Source organism: Ovis aries, chromosome 19, assembly GCF_016772045.2.
Source record: "Ovis aries strain OAR_USU_Benz2616 breed Rambouillet chromosome 19, ARS-UI_Ramb_v3.0, whole genome shotgun sequence".
In the NCBI taxonomy this organism is placed as follows: Eukaryota; Metazoa; Chordata; class Mammalia; order Artiodactyla; family Bovidae; genus Ovis; species Ovis aries.
The window spans coordinates 15,252,024-15,275,365 of record NC_056072.1 but is presented as its reverse complement, the minus strand read 5'-3'; the positions used below and the strand labels follow the sequence as shown (position 1 = coordinate 15,275,365).

Here is a 23,342-nt window from a genome sequence, read left to right as displayed (position 1 = left end):
CTAGCTTATTTGAAACACAGACTAATACATTATGTTCTCCAACGTTAAATTTCAGATCATATTCTGGGGTTAACTCCCAAAACACCCTTACCAAGAGTAGAAACACTGGGTTCAAAAGTCGAAATGAACGAAGATACGCATGTACTTTTTATCAGTCTTACTTACTCTTTACACTCTTTGGACACGTGGGCGGGCACCGTGTATTTGCAATCCATGATCATGGTCAATGTCTCGCTGTCATTGGCCTCTTGAAAGGGTGGCTGCCCACATACCAACATGAAAAGGATCACTCCCAGACTCCATATATCTGCAAAGCAGAGACACGCTGTTAGATATTACATCAATAAGAAAAGTAAAAACAATCAGAGGAATAAAAGGAGACTGTCAGGTTTATTTTATTTTGAACAGGCAAAATACCTAGAAACAAGTGAAAATGAAAACAACGATCCAAAACCTATGGGACACAGCAACAGCAGTTCAAAGAAGGAAGTTCAGAGCAAGACAATCTTACTTCAGAAAACAAATGAAGAATGTAGAAGAAAGAAATCATAAAGATCAGGTCAGAAATAAATGAAACAGGGATGAAGAAAATAATAGCAAAGATCAATAAAACGAAAACCTGGTTCTTTGAAAAGATAAAGAAAATTGATGAACCTTTAACCAGAAAAGGAAAAAATGAAAAAGGCTCAAATCAATAAAATTAGAAATGAAAAAGGAAAAGTTATAACAGACACCATAAAATACAAAGGATCACAAAGACTACTATAAGCAGATGCCTGCCAATAAAAGACACAGCCTAAACAAACTGGACAAATCCTTAGAAAGGTACCATCTTCCAAGACTGAACCAGGAAAAAACAGAAGCAAGGTACAGACCAACAACAAATAATGAAATTGAAACTGTGATTTAAAAAACCCAAAAGCTCCCAAACACAGGTCCAGGAACAGATGGCTTCACAGGTGAATTATAGCAAGCATTTAGAGAAGCGTTAACATCTATCCTTCAGAAAATATTTCAAAATATTCCTGAGAAAGGAAAACTCCCAAACTCATTCTAAGAGGCCAAGATCACCTTGATACCAAAACCAGAAAAAGATATCACAGAAAAGAAAATTATGGGCCAGTATCACTGATAAACACAGATACAAAAATTTTCAACGAAATACTAGCAAACTGAATTCAACAATGATCAAGTAGGATTTATCCCAGGGATGCAAGGATTTTTCAATATTCACAAATCAATCTGTGTAATATACCACATTAACAAACTGAAGAATACAAACCAGATGATCATCTCAATAGATGCAAGGAAAAGCTCCTGACAAAATCCAACACTCATTTATGATAAAAACTCTTCAGAGAGTGGGCACAGAGGGAACCTACCTCAACATAACAAAGGCCATGTATGACAAACACACAGATAACATCATTCTTAACAGTGAAAAGCTGAAAGCATTTCCTCTAAGATCGAGACCAAGACAAGGATGTCTACTCTTGCCGCTTTTATTCAGCACAGGTTTGGAAGAGCTAGCCGGAAGAATCAGAGAAGAAAAAGAAAGAGGATACAAGCTGGAAACAAGGTTAAACTGTCTCTGCTTGCAGCTGAGATAGTATCACACACAGAGAATCCTAAATATGCTGCAAGAATACTACTAGAGCTCATCAATGAACTCAGTAAACCTGCAGGACACAAAACGAATACACAGACATCTCCTGCATTTCTATACACTAACAGAAGATCAGAAAGAGGAATTAAGGCAGCCATCTCATTCAACATTGCATCAAAAAGAGTAACACCTAGGAATAAACCTACATAAGGAAACAAAAGATTTACAATCTGAAAACTATAAAATGATGAAAGAAATCAAAGATGACACAAGCAGATGGAAACATATGCCATGTTCTTGGATTGGAAGAACAATATTGTCAAAATGACTGTACTATCCAATGACTGAATGCAATCCCTACAGAATGACCTATGGCATTTTTTCAGATCTAGAACAAAAATATCTTAAAATTTATGTGGAAACACAAAGGATCCCGAAAAACCAAAGCAGTCATGAGAAATAAAAACAGAGCTGGAGGAATCGAGCTTTCTGACTTCAGACAATACTATAAAAACACAATAATCAAAACCATATGGTACCTGGCACAAAGACAGGCTTACAGATCAGCAGGATTGAAAGTCCAGAAATGAACCATGTACCTACAGTCACTTAATCTATGGCAAAGAAGGCAAGAACACATAATGGGGGAAAGACAGTCTCTTCAATTAGCGGTGCTGGGAAAACTGGACAGCTATGCCTAAAGAATGAAATCAGAACACTCTCTAATGCCATACACAAAAATATACTCGAAATGGATAAAAGATCTGAATGTAAGACTGAATACTATAAAAGTCTTAGAAGAAAATATAAGAACACTCTTTGGCATAAATTGCAGGAAAATCTTTTTGGATCCATCCCCTAGAGTAATGAAAAAAAAAGAGGGGGGGGTGGGATCTAATTAAACTTAGAGGAAACCATTAAAAAAAAAAAAAAAGACAATCCACAGAATGGGAGAAAACATTTGCAAATGATCTGACCAACAAAGATTAACTTCCAAAATATACAAACAGCTCATGCAATTCAATATATTAAAAAAAAAAAAAACAATAAAAAAGACAGAAGATCTAAATAGATTTCTCCCAAGAAGACACACAGATGTCCAAAAAACACATGAAAAGATGCTCAACATCACTAATTATTAGAGAAATGCAAATCAAAACTCATTAAAAGTATCACCTCACATCAGTCAGAATGGCCATTATCAGAAAGTCTACAAACAATAAATGTTGGAGAGGGTGTGAAGAAAAGGGAGCCTTCCTACATTGTTAGGGGAATGTAAACTGATAACAGTCACTATGGAGAATAGTACTGAGGTTCTTTGAAAAACTAAAAACAGAGACACCAAATGTTCCAGCAATCCCACTCCCGGGCATAAATCTGGAGAAAACCGTACTTTTAAAAGATACATGCAATCCCATGTTTTTTTTGTTTTTGCAAACTATTTACAATAGCCAAGAGACAGAAACAACCTAAATATCCATTGCTAGATTAATAAAGAAGATGCGGTGCATTATGTTACAATTGACTATTAGTCATAAAGAAGAAATAATGCCACTTGCAGTGACTTGAATAGACCTGGACATCATCACAGTACATAAGTCAGACAGACAAAGATACGCTTCATATAATACCACTTTATATGGGAAAATTAGGAGATTGGGCTTAATGTATACACACAAATACACACACACACACACACACATAATAGATAATCAATAAGGATCTATTATACAGCACAAGGAACTCTACTCAATACTCTGTAATAACGTATATAGGAAAGGAATCTGAAAAAAGAATTGATATGTATTTAACTAAATCACTAGCACAACATGGTCAATCAACTTCATTCCAATAAATACAAAAAAATTTAAAGAAAATAGAAATTTTAAAAAACCATTTATAACTCAAAGTAAAAAGATCTAGGGAAGAGAAGTTAAGCCCCAATCAGGCAGAGAAGGTTATCTGTCTTACTCTGTTTTTATATTCACTTAAGATCCAAGTGTCAGGCACACAGCGAACAGTCAATAAATGTTCAATCATTTCTTAGTGACAAGAATAGAAATTCAAAGTACCTATCAGGATTCCCAAATCTATGGACACACACTGCCATTTTTCCCATTACATTATACACCAGAGATAAAACTAAGATATTAATACTCTGAAACATGAAAAGGGTTTTGCCTAAGGTCACAATTGTCCAGGTTGTTCTTAAACCTCAATCCTGGTTAGGTAACCAAATCATGTAACAGACAAGAAAATTAAAGCTCATGAGGAGAAAAATGTTCCTGGGCTGGGATGTCAATGAGGAGAAAGGCTGGTTATGTATTACTTCAGAGGAAAGAACTGGGATTGAAGGTATAAGCAACCGGGAGGGCTCACCTGACTTCAGTAGCAGATGCTGCCATGGGAAGACTGGAAAAGTCAGTAAGTTTCTTACCACTCTAAGTATTTCAGGAAAGGCTGAGTAATCATCTGCCTAATCTCCTGCACAGGCGCCTGTACTAGCTTTAAAGCTGGACCAGCTGATAATCAGGACCTTCAAAACTCCAGCATTACACTAACTCCTATAATAACAAATAACCCGCTACTTCTTGCCACTAAATAAAAAATGAAGCCATTACTGAGATGGAAAAATAGTATTTCTTTCAGATGAAAGAAGAATGACTCCATTTAGGAAGGACATCACAAGTCATTCATTTAATCCAAAAACTAAAAGTGTAGACATAATAATATCAACGTTCAAGTAACACAACATCAATTCTAGAAGCTTTCTAGACCATGAAAAGCTTAGAAGACAGCAAGTGACGAGGCACATGGCCTTGGGCACCACATCTGTTAACATTCAACTGCTGTTTTTACTTAAGGTTAAACACTCAAAATTATGTAGGTTCCATGGGAATTAAAACTTGTTAATAAAATCTTTTCCTTGGTCCAAGCTAAACAAAAAGGGCAATAAATGCAGAAACCCAGAAGTTATACACACTGTGATTTTTCTATATGTACAATAAATTTTATTAATTTTCCCAGTAGAAATTATTGAAGGAGATGGGGAAATCTACTAAAATTAAAACATTTATAAAAATGAGACTGAAAGGGACCTGAGGATCCCTCAGTCCAAACCTTTGGCTCTGCGGTGTCCCCAAGAGGCCACCTGGCATTGCTTGTTGGATGCATGAATTATTTTACTGCCCCAGGACAGCAGGCAGCTTAGGACTCCACCCCACTCACTGACCCACACTTCTTTATCTTCATTCTGGAACCCAAAGGGCCATCTCCACTCAGAGCCAACAATCAGCAACGGTGGCTACTTGCACCTGTTTCTAAAATACTCAGTGGTAAGAATTTATCACCTCAGCCCTAGGAATACCTTATTACAATTTTTAAAGAAAATTATACAGCTGATGTTTACCTTAAACCAGATTTGTACAACATGAACCTGCTATTTCTGGTCACCTGCCCCAACTTTCAAGCCACTGTGAACAAGTGGTAATTACAACTATTCTCCCTTCAATGCACGTGTCCTTCATGGTACACAATGGTCAGAATCTAGAAATTAACTGTGAAGTAAACCTTCCACTGATGTTCATTACACAAGGATGGAAACTCACATTTTTGTTTATAATGTATACTTGGCTGTCTCCTCCCCAAAGGAGGAGGCGATTTTAAACTGCTCACAATAAAAATGCATAAACACTGAGGCGGAGTCAAGGAGGCAGGTAGGAGGACGCAGAGTTTGTGTCTCCTCACAACCAGGGCACTACAGGCACTGATGCAGGACCTGGACACCTAAGCGGACAGGAGGAACCCCTTCATGACCAGGTGGAGTCCAGGGGGTTGGGAGGGGAGGAGAAACGGAGGTGGTGGGACCAGCAACGCTGAGGGACGGCTGAGGCAGGGGAGAGGTTCCCAGGCTTGAAGGGGCTCACTCATGGTGAGGACATCAGGAAAGAGGGGGGATCTCAGGGGGCTGGAGGACCAGAAGGGGACGAAGCCAGGCTTCTGCTGCCCACTCAGGCCCCAGAGGGCCTGCTGGGTCCTCCGAGGCCCTCTCCAGCCTTGCAGATCCTGGGGGATAATGGGAGGCAGGGAGAGTGGGAGGGAAAGTAGAGGTGAGATGGGTGGGAGGCCCTAAGGGGCAGCTGGGGGAGGGGCGGGCTTCCCACGTTCAGGGTGTCCACTCACTGTAAGATCAGCAAGGATGGGGGAAGACCTTCAGGGGGCTAGGGAATTAGAGGGGAGCCAGCCAGCATTTTCCACACCTGCTTGGGTTCTGCCAAGGCTGCTGGGGTCCTGGGCCACACCTCTCCCTTCCAGCTACATAGACCCTAAGCTCTGTCCCCTGCACCTCCCCCACAAGGACCTAGTCCCCTGCACAAGGGTCCTGAGCCTAGGCCCCACCCTCAGCAAGACCCTGCCTCTACAGCCCAACCTGGCTCTACCCAACCGCCTGCCAACTCCAGTGCCGAGTGCCTCAACCCAAACAACACTAAGACAGGAACACAGCTTCGCCCATCAAAACAGTGAGAAGACAAGAAAATGTGTCGCTGGTGAAAGAGCAACGTAAATGCCTACAAGACCAAATGAAGGAAGAGGAGACAGGCAAGCTACCTGAGAAAGAATTAACAGAAATGATAGCAACGATGATCCAAAATTTCAGAAACAGAATGGAGACGCAGATGGAGAAAATATAAGAAATGTGTAACAAGGACCTACAAGAACAAAAGAACAAATAGTGATAAACACCACAATAACTAAAATGAAAAACACATTAAAAGAAATCAACAGCGGAATAACTGAAGCAGAAGAAGTAAGTGAGCTGGAAGACAGAATGTCGAAACAACTGCTGAGGAGCAGAATTCATAAAAGAGAAGAGGCTGTCCTGAAAAGGACAGCCTCAGAGACCTCTGGGACAACATTAAACGAACCACCATTCAAATGGCAGGGGCCCCCGAGGAAGAGAAAGAGTCTGAGAAAATATTTGAAGAGGTCACAGATGAAAACTTCCCTGACATGAGAAAAGAGACAGCCACTCAAGTTCACGAAGCACAGAGTCCCAGGCAGCAGGGGTTTCCAGCCCTTTTGGCACCAGGCCCAGTTTCACTGAAGGTAATTTTTCCACGGACTGTGGGGGAGGAGGTGGTCCCGGCGGTCATGGGAGCAATGGGGGCGCAGATGAAGCTCAGCACGTGCATGTGGGTTACTAACAGGCCGCAGGCAAGCCCCAGGGCTAGGGACTTCTGCCACACAGGAGAGACACAATGAGACACACACCAAGATAGCAAAACTAACAAACTAACAAAAATTAACCTAATTCAAACTAACAAAAATTAAATTCAAAGAAAAGGTATTAAACACAGAAAGGAAAAAGCAACAAATGACATACAAAAAAATCCCCATAAGGTTATCAGCTGATTTTCAGCAGAAATTATGCAGGCCAGAGAGAGTGGCAGAGAGAAATCAAAAGCTTTACAGACAAGCAAAAGCTAAGAGACTTTAGTGCCTCCAAACCAGCTTTACAACAAATGCTAAAGGAACTGCTCCAGGCAGAAACAGAAGAGAAGAAAAAACCCACGAAAACAAGCCAGAACCATTTTAAAAATGGTAACAGGCACATACATACCGATAATTACCTTGACTGTAAATGGATTAAATGCTCCAATCAAAAAACACAGACTGGCTGAATGGATACAAAAACAATACCCATATATGTGTACATCTAAAAGAGACTTACTTCAGAACCAGAGACATATACAGACTGAAAATGAGGGGATGGAAAAAGACGTTTCATGCAAATGGGAATCAAAACGAAGCTGGAGTAGTAATGCCCTTAGATAAAATAGACTTTACAGTAATAGTGGAGGGGGATTTCAACACCCCACTTACACCAATGGACAGATAATGCAGACAGAAGATAAGGAAACACAACCTTAAATGACACAATAGACCAGACAGATTTAATTGATATTTATAGGACGTTCCACTTGAAAGGGCAGAATACACTTCCTGCTCAAGTGCACACGGAACATCCTCCAGAACAGATCACATCTTGAATCACAAATCAAGCCTTGAAAAATTTAAGACAATTGAAATCACATCAAGCATCTTTTCTGACCACAATGCTATGAGATTAGAAAACAGAAAAAAAAAAATCAAACCTGTAAAAACCAAAAACATATGGAGGCTAAACAGTGTGCTGCTGAATAACCAGATATCACTGCAGGAATTTTAAAACAATTAAAAATACAAGCAAATGACAATGAAAACATGACCCAAATGATGACCCAGAACTGACGTGACACCGCAAAAGCAGAAAGAGGACGTTCACAGCAACTCAAGAGACAAGAGAAACCTCAAATAAACAATCTGATCTGACACCTAAAGCAACCAGAGAAAGAAAAACAAAACCCAGTTAGCAAAGAAAAGAAATCATAAAGATCAGAGTAGAAAAAATGAAACAGAAATAAAGAAAACAATAGCAAATATCAGTAAAACTAAAAGTTGGTTCTTTGAGATCATAAGTTCAGTTCAGTTCAGTCGCTCAGTCATGTCCGACCCTTTGCGACCCCGTGAATCGCAGTATGCCAGGCCTCCCTGTCCATTAACAACTCCCAGAGTTCACTCAGACTCACGTCCATCGAGTCCGTGATGCCATCCAGCCATCTCATCCTCTGTCGTCCCCTTCTCCTCCTGCCCCCAATCCCTCCCAGCATCAGTCTTTTCCAATGAGTCAACTCTTCGCATGAGGTGGCCAAAGTATTGGAGTTTCAGCTTTAGCATCCTTCCTTCCAAAGAAATCCCAGGGCTGATCTCCTTCAGAATGGACTAGTTGGACCTCCTTGCAGTCCAAGGGACTCTCAAGAGTCTTCTCCAACACCACAGTTCAAAAGCATCAATTCTTCAGCGCTCAGCCTTCTTCATAGTCAAACTCTCACATCCATACAAGACCACAGGAAAAACCATAGCCTTGACTAGACAGACCTTTGTTGGCAAAGTAATGTTTCTGCTTTTTAATATGCTGTCTAGGTTGGTCATAACTTTCCTTCCAAGGAGTAAGCGTCTTTTAATTTCATAGCTGCAGTCACCATCTGCAGTGATTTTGGAGCCCCCAAAAATTAAGTCTGACACTGTTTCCACTGTTTCCCATCTATTTCCCATGAAGTGATGGGACCGGATGCCATGATCTTCGTTTTCTGAATGTTGAGCTTTAAGCCAACTTTTTCACTCTCCTCTTTCACTTTCAACAAGAGGCTTTTTTAGTTCCTCTTCACTTTCTGCCATAAGGGTGGTGTCATCTGCATATCTGAGGTTACTGATATTTCTCCCGGCAATCTTGATTCCAGCTTGTGTTTCTTCCAGTCCAGCGTTTCTCATGATGTACTCTGCATAGAACTTAAATAAGCAGGGTGACAATATACAGCCTTGACGTACTCCTTTTCCTATTTGGAACCAGTCTGTTGTTCCATGTCCAGTTCTAACTGTTGCTTCCTGACCTGCATATAGATTTCTCAAGAAATGATGATCTGGTATTCCCATCTCTCTCAGAATTTAAAACTGATAAACCTTTAGCCAGAATCACCAAAAAAAAAAAAAAAGGAGAGGACTCAAATCAATAAAATTAGAAATGAAAAAGGAGAAATTAGAACTGACATGGCAGAAATACAGTCATGAGACTACCACAAGCAACTATATGCCAATAAAATGGACAACCTTGAAGAAATGGACAAATTCTCAGAAAGGTACAACTTTCTAATACTGAACTGGGACGAACTAGAAAATATAAACAGGTCAATCACAAGCAATGAATTTGAAACTATAATCAAAAGTTTTCCAACATACAAAAGTCCACGACCAAATGGTTTCACAGGCGAACTCTATCAAACGTTTAGAGAAGAGCTAACACCCATCTTTCTCAAACTCTTCCCAAAAATTGCAGAGGGAGGAACACTTCCAAACTCATTCTACAAAGCCACCATCCTGTAATATCAAAACAGACACAGATATCACAAAAAAAGGAAATTACAGACCAATATTCTTGATGAACATGGACACAAAAATCCTCAACAAAATCTAACAATACAGTAAAAGAATCATACAGCACAATCAAGTGGGATTTATCCCAGGGAAGCAAAGATTCTTCAATATATGCAAATAACAAATTAAACAATAAAAATTAGATGATCTCAATAGATGCAGAAAAAACTTTTGACAAAATTCAATACCTATTTATGATTAAAAAAAAAAAAAAAACTCTCCAGAAAAAAGGCAGAGAGGGAATCTACCTCAACATAATAAAGCCCATAGACAGCAAATCCAGAGTAAATGTTCTCAGTGGTGAAAAACAAAAGCATTTCCTCTAAAATCAGGAGCAAGACAAGGTCCACTCTCGCCACTATTACTCAACACAGTTTTGGAAGTCCTAGCCACAGCTATCAGAAAATAGAAAGCAATAAAAGGAATCCAAATAAGAAAAGGTAAAACTGTCACTGCAGATGAAATGACACTACACATTGAAAATTCTAAAGAAAATGCCAGAAAACTACTAGAGCTAAACGGCGAATCTGGTAAAGTTGCAGGAAACAAAATTAACGCGCAGAAATCTCTTGCATTCCTACACACTAACAATGAAAGAACAGAAAGAGAAATTAAGGAGACAATCCCATTTACCATCACAACAAAAAGAATAAAATGCCTAAGAGTAAACTTACGTAAGGAGGCAAAAGACCTATACTCAGAAACCTATAAAACACTCATGAAAGAAATCAAAGATGATACAAACAGATGGATATATATTCCATGTTCTTGGATGCAAAGAATCAATATTGTGAAAATGACTATACTACCCAAAATAATTTACAGATTCAGTGCAATCCCTATCAAATTATCAATGGCACATTTGCACAGAATCAGAACAAAAAATTCTACAATTTATATGGAAACACAAAAGACCCCAAATAGCCAAAGGAATCTTTAGAAAGAAAAAACAGAGCTAGAGGAATCCAGCTCCCCGATTTCAGACTGTACTATAAAAGCTACAGTAATCAAGTCAGTATGGTATTGATGGAAAAACAGAAATACAGATCAGTGATACAGGACAGAAAGTCCAGAAATAAACCTGTAGTCAATTAACCTAAGACAAGGGAGGCAAAAACATACAATGGAGAAAAGTGGACAGCTACATGTAAAAAAGTGAAATCAGAACACTCCCACAAAACATACACAAAAATAAACTCCAAATGGGTAAAATACATAAATGTAAAACCAGACACTATAAACTCTTGAAGGAAAATATAGGCAGAATACTCTCCGACATAAATCACAGCAAGACCCTTTCTGACCCACCACCTAGAATAACGAAAATTAAAAAAAAAAAATCAACAAATGGGACCTAATTAAACTTTTTGGCACAGCAAAGGAAACTATAAACTAGATGAAAAGACAACCCTCAGAATGGGAGAAAATATTTGCAAATGAAGCAACAAACAATTTATCTCCAAAATATACAAACAGTTCATGCAGCTCAATAGCAAAAAAAATTTTAAAAACAATAAAGAACCCAATCAAAAATGGGCAGAAGTGGTAAACAGACATTCCTCCAAAGAAGACACACAGATGGCCAAGAGGCACATGAAACAATGCCCAACATCACTAATTACTACAGAAATGCCAACACAAACTACAGAGGAGTATCACCTCACACTAGTCAGAATGGCCACCACCAAAAACTCCACACACAGGGACTTCCCTGGTGCGCCAGGGATCAAGAATCTGCCTGCCAACGCAGGGCACACAGATGCGATCCCTGGTCTGGGAAGATCCCATGTGCCACAGGGCAACGAAGCTGTGCATCACAGCTACCAAGCCCGTGCTCCAGAGCGTGTGCTCCACAGCACGAGAAGCCACCACAAGCAGCCCCGCACGGCAACAGAGGAAATTCCCACTGCCTCTAACTAGAGAGAGCCCTCCCACAGCCAGGAAGACACAGAAGTGTTTTTTTAAGTCTACAAACAGTGCTGGAGAGGGGGTGGAGGAAAGGCAACAGTCTTGCACTAATTGATACAAGGGAGAACCGTATATATGGAGAACAGTATCAGTTCAGTTCAGTCGCTCAGTCGTGTCCAACTCCTTGTGACCCCATGAATCGCAGCATGCCAGGCCTCCCTGTCCATCACCATCTCCCGGAGTTCACTCAGACTCATGTCCATCGAGTCGGTGATGCCATCCAGCCATCTCATCCTCTGTCGTCCCCTTTTCCTCCTGCCCCCAATCCCTCCCAGCATCAGAGTCTCTTCCAGTGAGTCAACTCTTCGCATGAAGTGGCCAAAGTACTGGAGTTTCAGCTTCAGCATCAATCCCTCCAAAGAAATCCCAGGGCTGATCTCCTTCAGTAGAATGGAGGTTTCTTAAAAAACTAAAAATAAAACTCCCATATGACCAAGCAATCCCACTCCTGGACATAAAACCGTAACTGCAGCACCATTTACAACAGCCAAGACATGGAAACGACCCAGATGTCCATCGACAAAGGGACGGGTAAAGAAGGTGTGGCACACACACGCAATGGAGTATTACTCAGCCATAAAAAGGAACAGAGCGGGGCCATGTGTAGAGATGTGGATGGACCCAGAGCCTGTCGCATAGAATGAAGTAAGTTAAAAAGAGAAAACCAAACACTGTCTATTAACACGTTTGTGTAATCTAGAAAAACAGTACTGATGAACCTAGTTCCAGGGCAGGAACAGAACCCCAGACCCAGAGAATGGCATGCGGACACAGGGGGGAAGGGGAGGGCAGGACGAACTGGGAGACTGGGACATGAAACCACCACCACGCGTGGAGCAGCCAGCCAGCGGGGGCCTGCTGCAAAGCTCAGGGAGCTCAGCCTGGCGCCCTGCGACGGCCCAGAGGGCTGGGGTGCGAGGGGGGTGGGAGGGGGCTCACGAGGGAGGGGACATATGTGTACAGAAGATGACTCGCTTCGCTCAATGGCAGAAACTAACAACGTTGTCAAGCGTTTACACTCCAATAAAATGCATAAACATAAATACCAGGATAGTTAAAAACTTTCTTTTGTCTTTAAAATACTGACAATGTCTAATGCTACTACCATAACCAAATCTAACCATTAACACATATGTAAATGAGATATAACAAATTCATATCTTTCCATATAAATTGTACAAAAAAAAAAAAAGAACAAACTTTTTTATAAAGTACGTTTGGCTGTACCGTTTCTCTGGCCAGCTCAGACTCTGGCTAAACTAGTTTGGCTTTTTACTTGTTCTCTATGCTAAACTGGAGATGACATCTGACAGTACAATTATACGAAACCAAAGATTTAAAAATATAACAAATAATATAAACATCAACTAATAATTACCCCCCCATTTTAATTTGTTTAAAAAACCTTATTTTTCTGTTAAATAGTAACCTCAACAGCTATAACTATTTGGAAATGTTCTCTTCATGATCATTTGCCCAAGCAAGCTAACACACTCAGCTTGTTATGAAGCAAGGCATGTCTAGAAGAGTAAAGAAGAAAAATAATGTAAATATATACACTGTTCTGTTTCCAGTTCAGGCTCAAATAATTGCTGAACATGGAAATGCTTACAACTTGAGAAAGTCAGCAATACAATTCTAGGGCAAGCAGTTTACAAAGCTACATGACATCTGAAGCGTTGAAGCTGGAGAAGAACAGGAGAGTAACTGAGGGGTCAAGTTTTGGAAAGGGCACATGACCTTCTCACGGAGACATCATTCAAGGGACCATTATTCCATTTACTTTTTCCCCCCGAATCTTTATTTCTCGCCTCTCCTTTGTGTCTCTGAATCATTACCTTTTCCATCCTAACAGCCAAAGGAAAGAGATAAAAACAGTCACTAAATGAAGGACTTAAACCAAGCTACTGGGAAATACGTCACCCATCTTTAAAACGGGAATCGCCACTTCCTCTTAAAGCTGTGGTGGGCATTAGAAAGATCAGAATCGAGTCCACGGCAGACATTCAGGACAGACCCAGCACACAGAAAGCATTCCCAAGGAGGCAGCCGCCACCCCACTCTAGTGCGCCTGTGCCGGCTGTCGGGTCACAGTGAGGACAGAAATCAATGAGGGACACCCTTACTCTTCAGGGCTCCTAATTCACTGTGAGGAACAGACAGCAGGTAACTGAAAAAGAAAGCAGATTCAAGTGCAAGAAGGCACAAAGCTCGCGCACCAAAGAGCAACTAACAGAGGTGGGAGGGGCCGAGGACAGGGAAGGTCTTTTAGCAACTCAGGTTTAAAAGAAGGGTGATAACTCAGGGGTTAGGGCCCCAGGACTAGACATCTGGTGAAACAGGATTTAAAATGGAATCAAGAATGATTATTAAACCCAAAATGGAGAAGGAAAATGGTACTTGGCTTAATAAAAATTCATTTTAGTGGATATTTTAAATTACCTTTTCCATTAAAAAAAAATTGCTAATGAAACTACAAACTCCCAAGGTATAGATCACAGTCACAGCCTGAGATCCCAGGACCAAAAGGAATTCACCAAGTCTGCAACTGAGGGAGTGAGATAAGTGGGGAAAGTAAGAGAGTATAGAACACAGACTTTATTTTCATTCAAAAAGAAACAAGGTTAACAGAACTGTCTATTCATATCAAAGGTCCACAGGGACACAAATAACAATTCTCTCAAAAATCAACCTTAATTTTGATACAACTATCCGAAACATATGTTTCTATTTCATACCCAACTATAGACCCTTGGTTAATGATAGAAAAAGAAAGTATCTCTTCACAAATACAGTTTCTGTGGTTAAAAAAAAAAAAAAAAAAATCTTTCAACTCATGGAAGGGGAAAGGATGGAAAGACAATGAAGTCTTTTTTAGTGTAAAGTAGGGGAGGGGCTTCCCTGGCGGTCCAGTGGCTAGGACTGCACTCCCAATACAAGTGGCCTGGGCTTGATCCCTAGGTCAGGGAACTAGATCACACACCGCCAACTGAGAGTTCGCATGCCACAGTTACAGATCTCGTGGGGTGCAGCTAAGACCCAGTGCAGACAAATACATAAATACACAAAAACTAAAAAAAAAAAAAAAAGTACAAAGGGTGGAAACTACTGGTGCCCTTACTGGCTCTCAAGGTAGCTGGAAACCAGATGACAAAAACGAGCACTGAAGTCCCATCTGCTAACACTCAGTAGGTCAGCTCATCCCAATACAACTGAATTACGCTGTTTCTAGGGCTGGACTCAGGCAGGCTAAGAAACAACAAAAGGAACACAGAACAATTAAAGGGTGACTACACTGAGAAGAAGTAACTGCCAAAGGGTGTAGAAGGGGAAATGTCACAACTACTGAAAGGTTTTCTGAAAAATCACTTTTGAAGTGAATTATCTAGACAGCAGAAAAATGAACAGGGATTAGACAGTAATAAAAATGGGACGACCAGAAGGAAGGCTTTAGGGAGAACCCTCTGTCTTCCCTCTGGCTTTCTTTTATCAGTAGCCATGAGTCATGACTCATGAAACGTGGGACAAGAATAGGACGTTCTAAAACCACTACAGATGAGGTAGGGACCCGCACCTTTCATACCACCACTTACAACTGGCGGGATTTATGCAATCACTTTGCAGTTCCAGCTACGGTCACTAGCAACTGACACATGACCCAATACTGATGTTAAAGGGAATGCTTTCTCAGAATAGCAAGTACTGTCACAGAAGTGTGCAGGTCCCACGAGTTCTAGAACAAAATCGAGGGCCTCTGTTTCTTGTATGAGATGCAGAAGCCTAATCCCTATGGTCCACTGATGTGAATTACTATCTACACAATAAGAGCTACTCATCTGCACTCAAAATCACCTAGAGCTCTATTTTTTAAGGATTTTTTCCTGTTCTGAACAAGATCAGTGGCTGGATCTAAGGGACATAACTAGAGGTCATTCTAAAAGTAGAAAACTGTCAGGTAATTTGAACTAACACCTTGAGGAGTGAGGCGGAAGAGGAAAGCAGAAGGTGGATGAGTCTATGCTTTGTGATAGCTCTGTTACTCCTAATTTTATCAACACTCTAGCTGGAAGCCACGTTTTATTATTATTTTTAGATATTGACTTGGCTGCAGCAGGTCTTAGCTGTGGCATGTGGGATCTAGTTCCCTGACCAGGATTCGAACCCAGGCCCCGGCATTGGGAGCGCAGTCTTAGCCACAGGACCACTAGGGAAGTCCTGTAAAGTTTTATTATTTAACAAAGAATCATTTCTTTTCTTGAAAGAGTGAGAGTGAATGTCATCATCTCACATCTACTTGAAAAAACTTCTTTCCCAGACCTGAATCCACCTAAACGTTCCCTGGGGACTTTAAAAAGCAACGCTGCCCCAAACCAAGCTTATCACCTTTCACCCAAACCTATTTGTCCTCATTTGTATTCTAACCTGGACAACAGCAGCTTCGTCTACCCAATCAAAACTCTGGAGACATCCCAGACTCTACACTTGGTGGGTCCTCTGACTTCCAGTGTGAGTCGCTCAGTCCTGTCCGGCTCTTTGCGACCCCATGGACTGTGGCCCGCCAGGATCCTCTGTCCATGGAATTCTCCAGGCAAGCATAGTCAAGTGGGGAGCCGTTCCCTTCTCCAGGAGATCTTCCCAACCCAGGGACTGAACGCAGGTTTCCTGCATTGCAGGTGGATTCTTCACCATGTGAGCCACCAGGGAAGACCTCCACGTGAGGCAGATACTGCGCTTCCAACATGTACTTAGAAGCAAAGGCTCCTACCACTGACACTCACTGCCCTCCAGCCCGGCAACATGGGCCACCTGGTGATTCCAGCATCACACAGCGAGCTGTAACTACCCAGGCTGTCTTCTTCCACTGCTTAGCGCTCCTTAGTGTAGAGTTTGTCCCCTGCACCCAGGCGGTGTCTGCTCAATGCAAGTCTGCTGAATGGAGTCAATGAGAAACTAAAGACACAGCAGGACTTCTACAAATACTGTTTGGATGGGCCCCCAGAAGGCAGCTGCAGCAGAAGTCTGAGGTACAGGGGCAGTGAGTGGCTAGTGAGAGGGCAAGGAGACTAAGGCAGGCTCCGGGTGAGTGGGGCCGGGGCGAGGGTCGATGAAGACAAGATGCAGTGTCAGCTGTTTAAGGCCTTATGCAAACTGGTTTTTTCAAGTCAAGAGAAAACAGGGAAAAGTTCAAGAAGTCAAAGGTGTTGAAGCACACACTGTACAACTATACACGTTCATCCAGATCCAAACCAGACAAGCAGCAGACACTCTTCCAACCAGCATTCTCTCCTAAGTCACTTTACAAGTCTAATTTTGATACCAGTTGGGAAGTGACTTCACAGATGAGGAAGGGAAGATAAGCCAGGCTGGAACACAATAGTTGTGTGATTCCTTTCAGGGTAGCCTAAGGAAAAGAGCATGCCTGGGCTACAGCATCAGAGACCTAGGTCCAAATTCTACCTTAGCCATTGAATTAGCTATGTATTCTTGGCCAAGTGACCCAGCTTCTTTACATCTTCGTTTTCTCTTCTTCAAAATGTGCACACCACTACCTATCTGGTACTTTCTGAGAGGATGTCTGGGCAAACAGTGCTACATGTATCACTGCAGAGTCTGCAAGGGTCACGAACGGTTGCCTCTGGACACAGCAGTGGGGCCAGCGTGTGTGCGGGCTCAGTCTCCCAGTCGTGTCCGACTCACTGCGAGCCCCTAGAGTGTAGCCCACCAGGCTCCTCTGTCCACGGGATCTCCCAGCAAGAATACTGGAGTGGGTTGCCATTTCTTCCTCCAAAGGCTCTTCCCAATCCAGGAGACCCACATCTCCAGCATCTCCTGCATCTGCAGGAGGATTCTTTACTACTGAGCAAACTGGGAGGCCCAGTGGAACCGGCAGAAGAAAGCAAAGGGGTTTTTACACTTTTTCTTAAATATACTTCTGTATTATCTGAATTACCTTAGACCACCATTCCTTTATTACTTGTTTTTAAAAGTAAATCTCAATCAGCGGTGCTTAACAGACTATTCTGATGCGTACATATTTTAAATGAACAAGCAGAAACCTCTATACAGGAATGTAAAAGGTAATTTAAAAAATGTCTAGGACGCTTTCTCTATTCACTGAGCCACTGGCTCACAGTGAACCTGTGGTGTGGGGACATTGGGTTCTGCAGGGTTCCCTTAAGAGCTTCACAGACCAACCTCCCCACTGCATGAATAGCAATAATGGGAATTATATTACTTTTAATTTTCAGCACAAATAATTTCCTTCAAGGATTAAGAAAACTCAAATATTAAACCCACTGAAGTTTCACAAACACCCCTGAGAGTCTTACAGAATGTGATGAAAAGCAAAAGGGCAAAGCTGCAGTCCAGAGACACTCTAGGTAACCTGTCTTCCTGGTGGTGTCTTGGTGCTACAGGAAGCGGGCTCGGGCCTCATGAGGCCTGGGAAGGGGTCAGAGTGCTGCTGGCTGGCTCTCCCTCCAGCTCCATTTCCCTGCTTCCGGACAAACCTGCGAGTTCTCAAGGGGAAGGTGACCTGAAGCCAGACCCACCAGTCATCCAGCTCGTATACCCTCCCAGAGTCAGTGTGGATACTCCAGCGTCCTAGAAATTTCCTCCCTCGAAACCTTGGTTTCTATATACTCTGGAAAAGCAACAGTTACAAACTCATACCTTTCCAAAATTAGATCTTAGAACAAAAAGCCTGTGAAATCTAAATACTTCCTTTTACAAGTTTATGAGAAAAATCTCTAACTTTTGTCCAATTTCAATACTAGCCACAAAGTTTAAAAGGTTCATATGAGAAATATTTTCTTCTTCTATAACAAAGGTCAAGAGGGTGGCAACATGCCTAAGAGGACATGCTTCTACTACAAATGTCAGCGTGGGTACTCTTCAAGGAGAGGGTGTGCCCGGGAACACCGCCACATCACAGACACTTCGGGGACTCGGATTTCATTTTAAGAAGTGATTTTACAGGATTATGACAAATGCGAAGTGATGTCACAATTTGACTCTGACCTAGAAAGTAAAAAATGTTCAAGTTCAGTACCAAACCTAAAAATGTCATCTCAGACAATATCAATTACGCAGACTAAAGAATAAATGTGAAGTCTCCACTAACTTGATGCTTTAGTTTAATAGCTAGTGGAACATTTTCATGTTTTCTTAAACTGATTTTAAAAACACTAGCCTTTTGTGTAAGACTGAGGTGTTCTAACATGAGACAAATATATAAGCCATTAAAACACCAGTTAATAAAAATCACCCGCATATGCTGACTCTTGCGATTCTCTCTGAAAATGCAGCAAAGCCAGCTTTTTAGGTGCGGAGGCACAAAGTCAAATGAGGTGTGTCCTTTAACGGAACACAGCATTTCTCTATACTCCCTAAAATGTTAAACGTGTCAAGAGATTTTAACATCCTCATTTGAGGATAAAAAGAAATAAAACTTTAACATAGTGTACTTGCTCTATATAAAAAAAGGTTCAAAAATTCAAAATATGAGTTCTTGAAATGTGCATTTTGGTTAGTTCTCCATGCATAAAGCCTAAACTAGCCATGTGGTTTTAAAATGCATGGAATTAATTCCCTGGTGGCCTGGCCGGTAAAGAATCTGCCTGCAGTGCAGAAGACCGGGGTTCAATCCCTGGGTCAGGAAAATCCCCTGGAGAAGGCAACGGCAACCTGCTCCAGTATTCTTGCCTGGGAAATCCCTTGATAGAGGACCCTGGTGGGCTACAGCCCATGGGGTCACAGAGAGTCGGACACAACTCAGTGACGATACACAGGATATTTTCCTACGTTTAAAAAAAAATCAATATATCTTTCTAGGGATTACAATAAACGTACAATCTGGTTGGTCCTACAGAGAATTGTAACTGTTAGATTCCTTCACGTTAAAGCTTTACCTAAGAAGCTCTCCCAAATAAAACCACATATTTCCTGTTTTTAAAAGTTAACATTTACTTTCTTCAGATTTTGAGGTATGTGTTTAATGACAGATTTTATTGGCAGCCTGAGGTAGGCCTCCACTTCCCAATACCACAATCTTTCCTATTAGCCTATTATTAACAGAGAGGCTAACGATGTACCAGATTTGTTTTCATCTGCACTGTCCCGGTTATTTCCCCCAATTTCTCCAATGTAAAACTGACACACACTGGAGTTCACCACTGTTAGTGTGCACCTCTGCAAGTTCTAACAGAAGCGGTCATGGAGCTGCCATCACAGCAGGCACACAGAGATCTCGAGCATCACTCTGGAGAGTTCCCGGTGCCGCCCTGCAGACGACTCCTCCTCCCAGTCCAGCCCCTGGCAACAGTGGGTCTGTCTTACGTCCCGAAAGTCTTGCCCATAAATGGACTCAGGCAGTGTGTCCTGCCTGCAGGCTGGCTTCCTTCACTGATGCATCTGAGATCTGTCCATGTTGCTGCACGTGCCGATAACTCATCATTTCTTCCTGCTGAGTGGTATCCCTTTGCACAGGTGTTCCACAGCTTATTTAAGCTTGAGATAGTTATGAATAAAGTCACTAAAAACACGTGTGTACAGGTACTTGTGCAAACTTAAATGTTCATTTGCCAAAAAAAAAATTTTTTTTTCATTTGCCTTGGGTAAACACTTACGACTGGGCTTGCTGGGTTGTATGTTCGTTCTATTGGAAACTATCAAACAATATGTGTATATTCATTTACAGATTCTTTATTCAATTCCACTGGCTCACATAATCCTTTTTTTAAAATACCATATAGTCTTTTAAGTCTTTATTAAATTTGTTACAATACTGTTTCTGTTTTGGGGTTCTGGGCTCTTCGCTCCTTGACCAGGGATCAAACCTGCACCCCCTTCACTGGAAGGTGAAATCTTAACCACTGGACCACCAGAGGAGTCCCCACATAGTCTGGATTATTGTACCTTTACCCTAAGTACCAGATATGCTAACTACTTTAAGGTTAACCTTTTCCTTCTTCACTGGCTATTCTTATGACTTGTAAAGCAACTCTATGCATTTGTCTTGAGAGTTTTCTCAATGATTTCTTAAAAGCGCATTCTATAGTAAGAATAGTTATCTATATTACAAATTACTTCCCATTTTTTCCCATTATAACTTTATTTTAAACATATATGCACCATACCCATCAAGTAATCATATCTATCACCACTTTCTTATGATTCCTGTTTGGAAATGCCAAGATCTTATGAATATTCAACTCTAGAGGAGCTTAATTCTTCATATACAAATCCTGAATTCACCTGGAATTTACTGTGACATATGACACAGGTAGGGATCTATCATCCCTTCTTCTCAAAATATTTAATTACTCCAGTACAACTTACTAAATAATTCTTCCTATGATGCCTTCTGATAATGGAAGAATTTTAAATCATTAGGGCCTCTTCTTTTTTTCTGCATCACTTAAATCACCAGCATCAGTCCTTACACTAAAGGGCCACAAGCAGAAACTGATGTGAGTGTTCAGCAAGTATACGCCAGGCACTGTGCTAGGCAGTGAAATGTAGTAAGACCTTACAGGTTGGTCATGAATTTCCAGGAGACACAGCTCTGCTGCCCTTTGTGTCCTGGGTCTTGCCACAGTTCATCTCTGCTCATTCATTTACAGAGAAAATAATGAACATCTGGCTTATAAAGATGGCTCCACCTTATCCTCCATCTAGGACTCCCATTCTAGAATGCTTCCACGTCTCTCACTCTACCTCCAAAGTGCCCACCAGCCCAGATAAAAGCCTGGACTCTAGACAACAAACAAAGGGACAAAAGTAAGAGTTGCTGATTACAATTTCATGATTCTTCCCTCAACTCTTGTTGCTATCAGTGTGCTGGCCTCTGGGAAGTCCCTATGTTACCTGTGAGCTGAAGGTTAGAAAAACAAATTTACTGATCTTGCTAAAATTTTATGTAAAATTAACTAATAAATAAGGATATGAGTAAGACTCTGAAAATGATAACTGTAAACAAAATACATGAGCTTTACACCTGGCCGAGGACAGCCCATGTCAACATCCCACCAGCCTTTATCTGCTTGCTTTCTGGTGCTCTCTTGTGTTTGGGACAACTCAAGATTCATCTAAAGAAAGTGATCAGTAAGTAGTTCCCTAACTGGTATGAGACACAGATGGCTAAGGATTCTGAAGTTCACTTATCCTACCTAAAACAACACAACTTGAGAAAGCCTCCTCACCACATGAAAAGCTGCTCCCTTTACTCCAGAGAGCAGCTCAAAGAGTCAAAGGCTAGGAAATCACAGAACACAAGCCCTTTTCTAGTCTTGCCTCTGCTGACTGATGATTTCACTACTGAAGCTAGATGGTAAATCCAAGAATTTATCAAGCTGTTTACTGACAACTTGATAATACAACTGTCTGAGGGACAGATGGCACTGTGCCCCACCCACAAACTCATGATTGAGGAAAAAATTCGGACTAATCTAAAACCTCTGGGAAAAATAAATAAATAAAAATAAAACCTCTGGGAATCTTCTGCTTCCAGGGAGAGAAGAATGGGCGACAGCAGACCAATGGTCCTGCTCTAACAACTAGAAACAAAACGATAACTTGCAGAATCATGTTTTTGGAGCCTTGGAAACAAGAGGAATAGGTGACTAAAATTCCAGATGGGAAAGAGCCCCTTCTAGAGCTGAGGCAGCAACTCAAACAAGAATCATATGACCTCCAGAGTTTCAATGGATCACAAAAGTTCCTGAAAAGATTAAGCCCAATCAACTTTTAATACACTATAAGAGTACCTTAGGTATAACATCCTTTATAAAACTCTGAAAATCAGGTAAGGTTAAGAAAATACAACTACTGTGATGCCCGAATATAAGCTTACAGTGAACTGATATTCAATGTCTGATGTATCAATAAACTGGTATCTGTATACATTAGTCTCTTAAGGATTTGTTGAATCAGTTTCTGCCCTCTAGAAACGACCACTGAGTACAAAACAGGGCTCCACACCCTGGAACACGGGGTCCCACCATCTGAGGGGCTTCCCTGCATCTACTGGGGCTCCCGATCCATGTTCTCTTACACTGTAACAAGAACCTCCAAATGTCGGTGCAGAGTTAATCCACAAAACCTGTCACAACACAAAAATGAGTATGTGGGCTTTTGTTTGGCTTTTTTTTTAATCATGGGACTTCCCTGGCAGTCCAGTGGTTCAGAGTTCACCTTCCAATGCAGGGGGTGCAGGTTTAATCCCTGCCAGTGAACTAAGATCCCACATGACTCAGGGCCAAAAAACCAAATCATAAAACAGAAGCACTATTGTAACAAATCCAATAAAGACTTTGAAAATGGTCCACATCAAAAAAATCTTAAAAAAAAAAATCATATCAAACATACCCCATAACCAACAAATTAAATCTATTTTAGCTTTTAAAAATACAACAGTGCTCCCTCAAATGACATGACGTTCCTTTTGGAAGTAGCCCTTTCTAAAACTTTACCTCCAATTTTCCATTACCATCTTCCCAAGTCATAGCTAGGAAACTGAAAACTCAATAAGGAAAATGAGAACTCTTTAAGAATTACGCACAAAAACCAAGGCCACGATTCTGCACCTGTATTTTAAGCCCCAAGGTTTACTGCAGTCATGCTTGTGCTCATCCTTTCTCTCAAAAAGCTGTGGGCCCGCTTTTTATGCGGCTCCAAGGTCAGATTTTAAAAAGGGCTTCATGATGGTTCATAAAACACCTCGGAAACTGCACCTCCG

At 41.2% G+C, this 23,342-nt stretch overlaps 1 protein-coding gene across 10 annotated transcripts in view; it reads right to left on the bottom strand.

Moving 5' to 3' along the window:
* The window catches only part of SNRK (SNF related kinase), a 68,477-nt gene that overhangs the window by 13,792 nt on the left and 31,343 nt on the right, over positions 1-23,342 (bottom strand). For all 10 annotated transcript variants that reach the window (XM_042235901.2, XM_060402133.1, XM_060402134.1 and 7 more), the window contains one exon: positions 166-307. In XM_042235901.2, the coding sequence (XP_042091835.1) occupies positions 166-307 (142 nt within the window). The remainder of the gene's footprint in view (positions 1-165; positions 308-23,342) is intronic.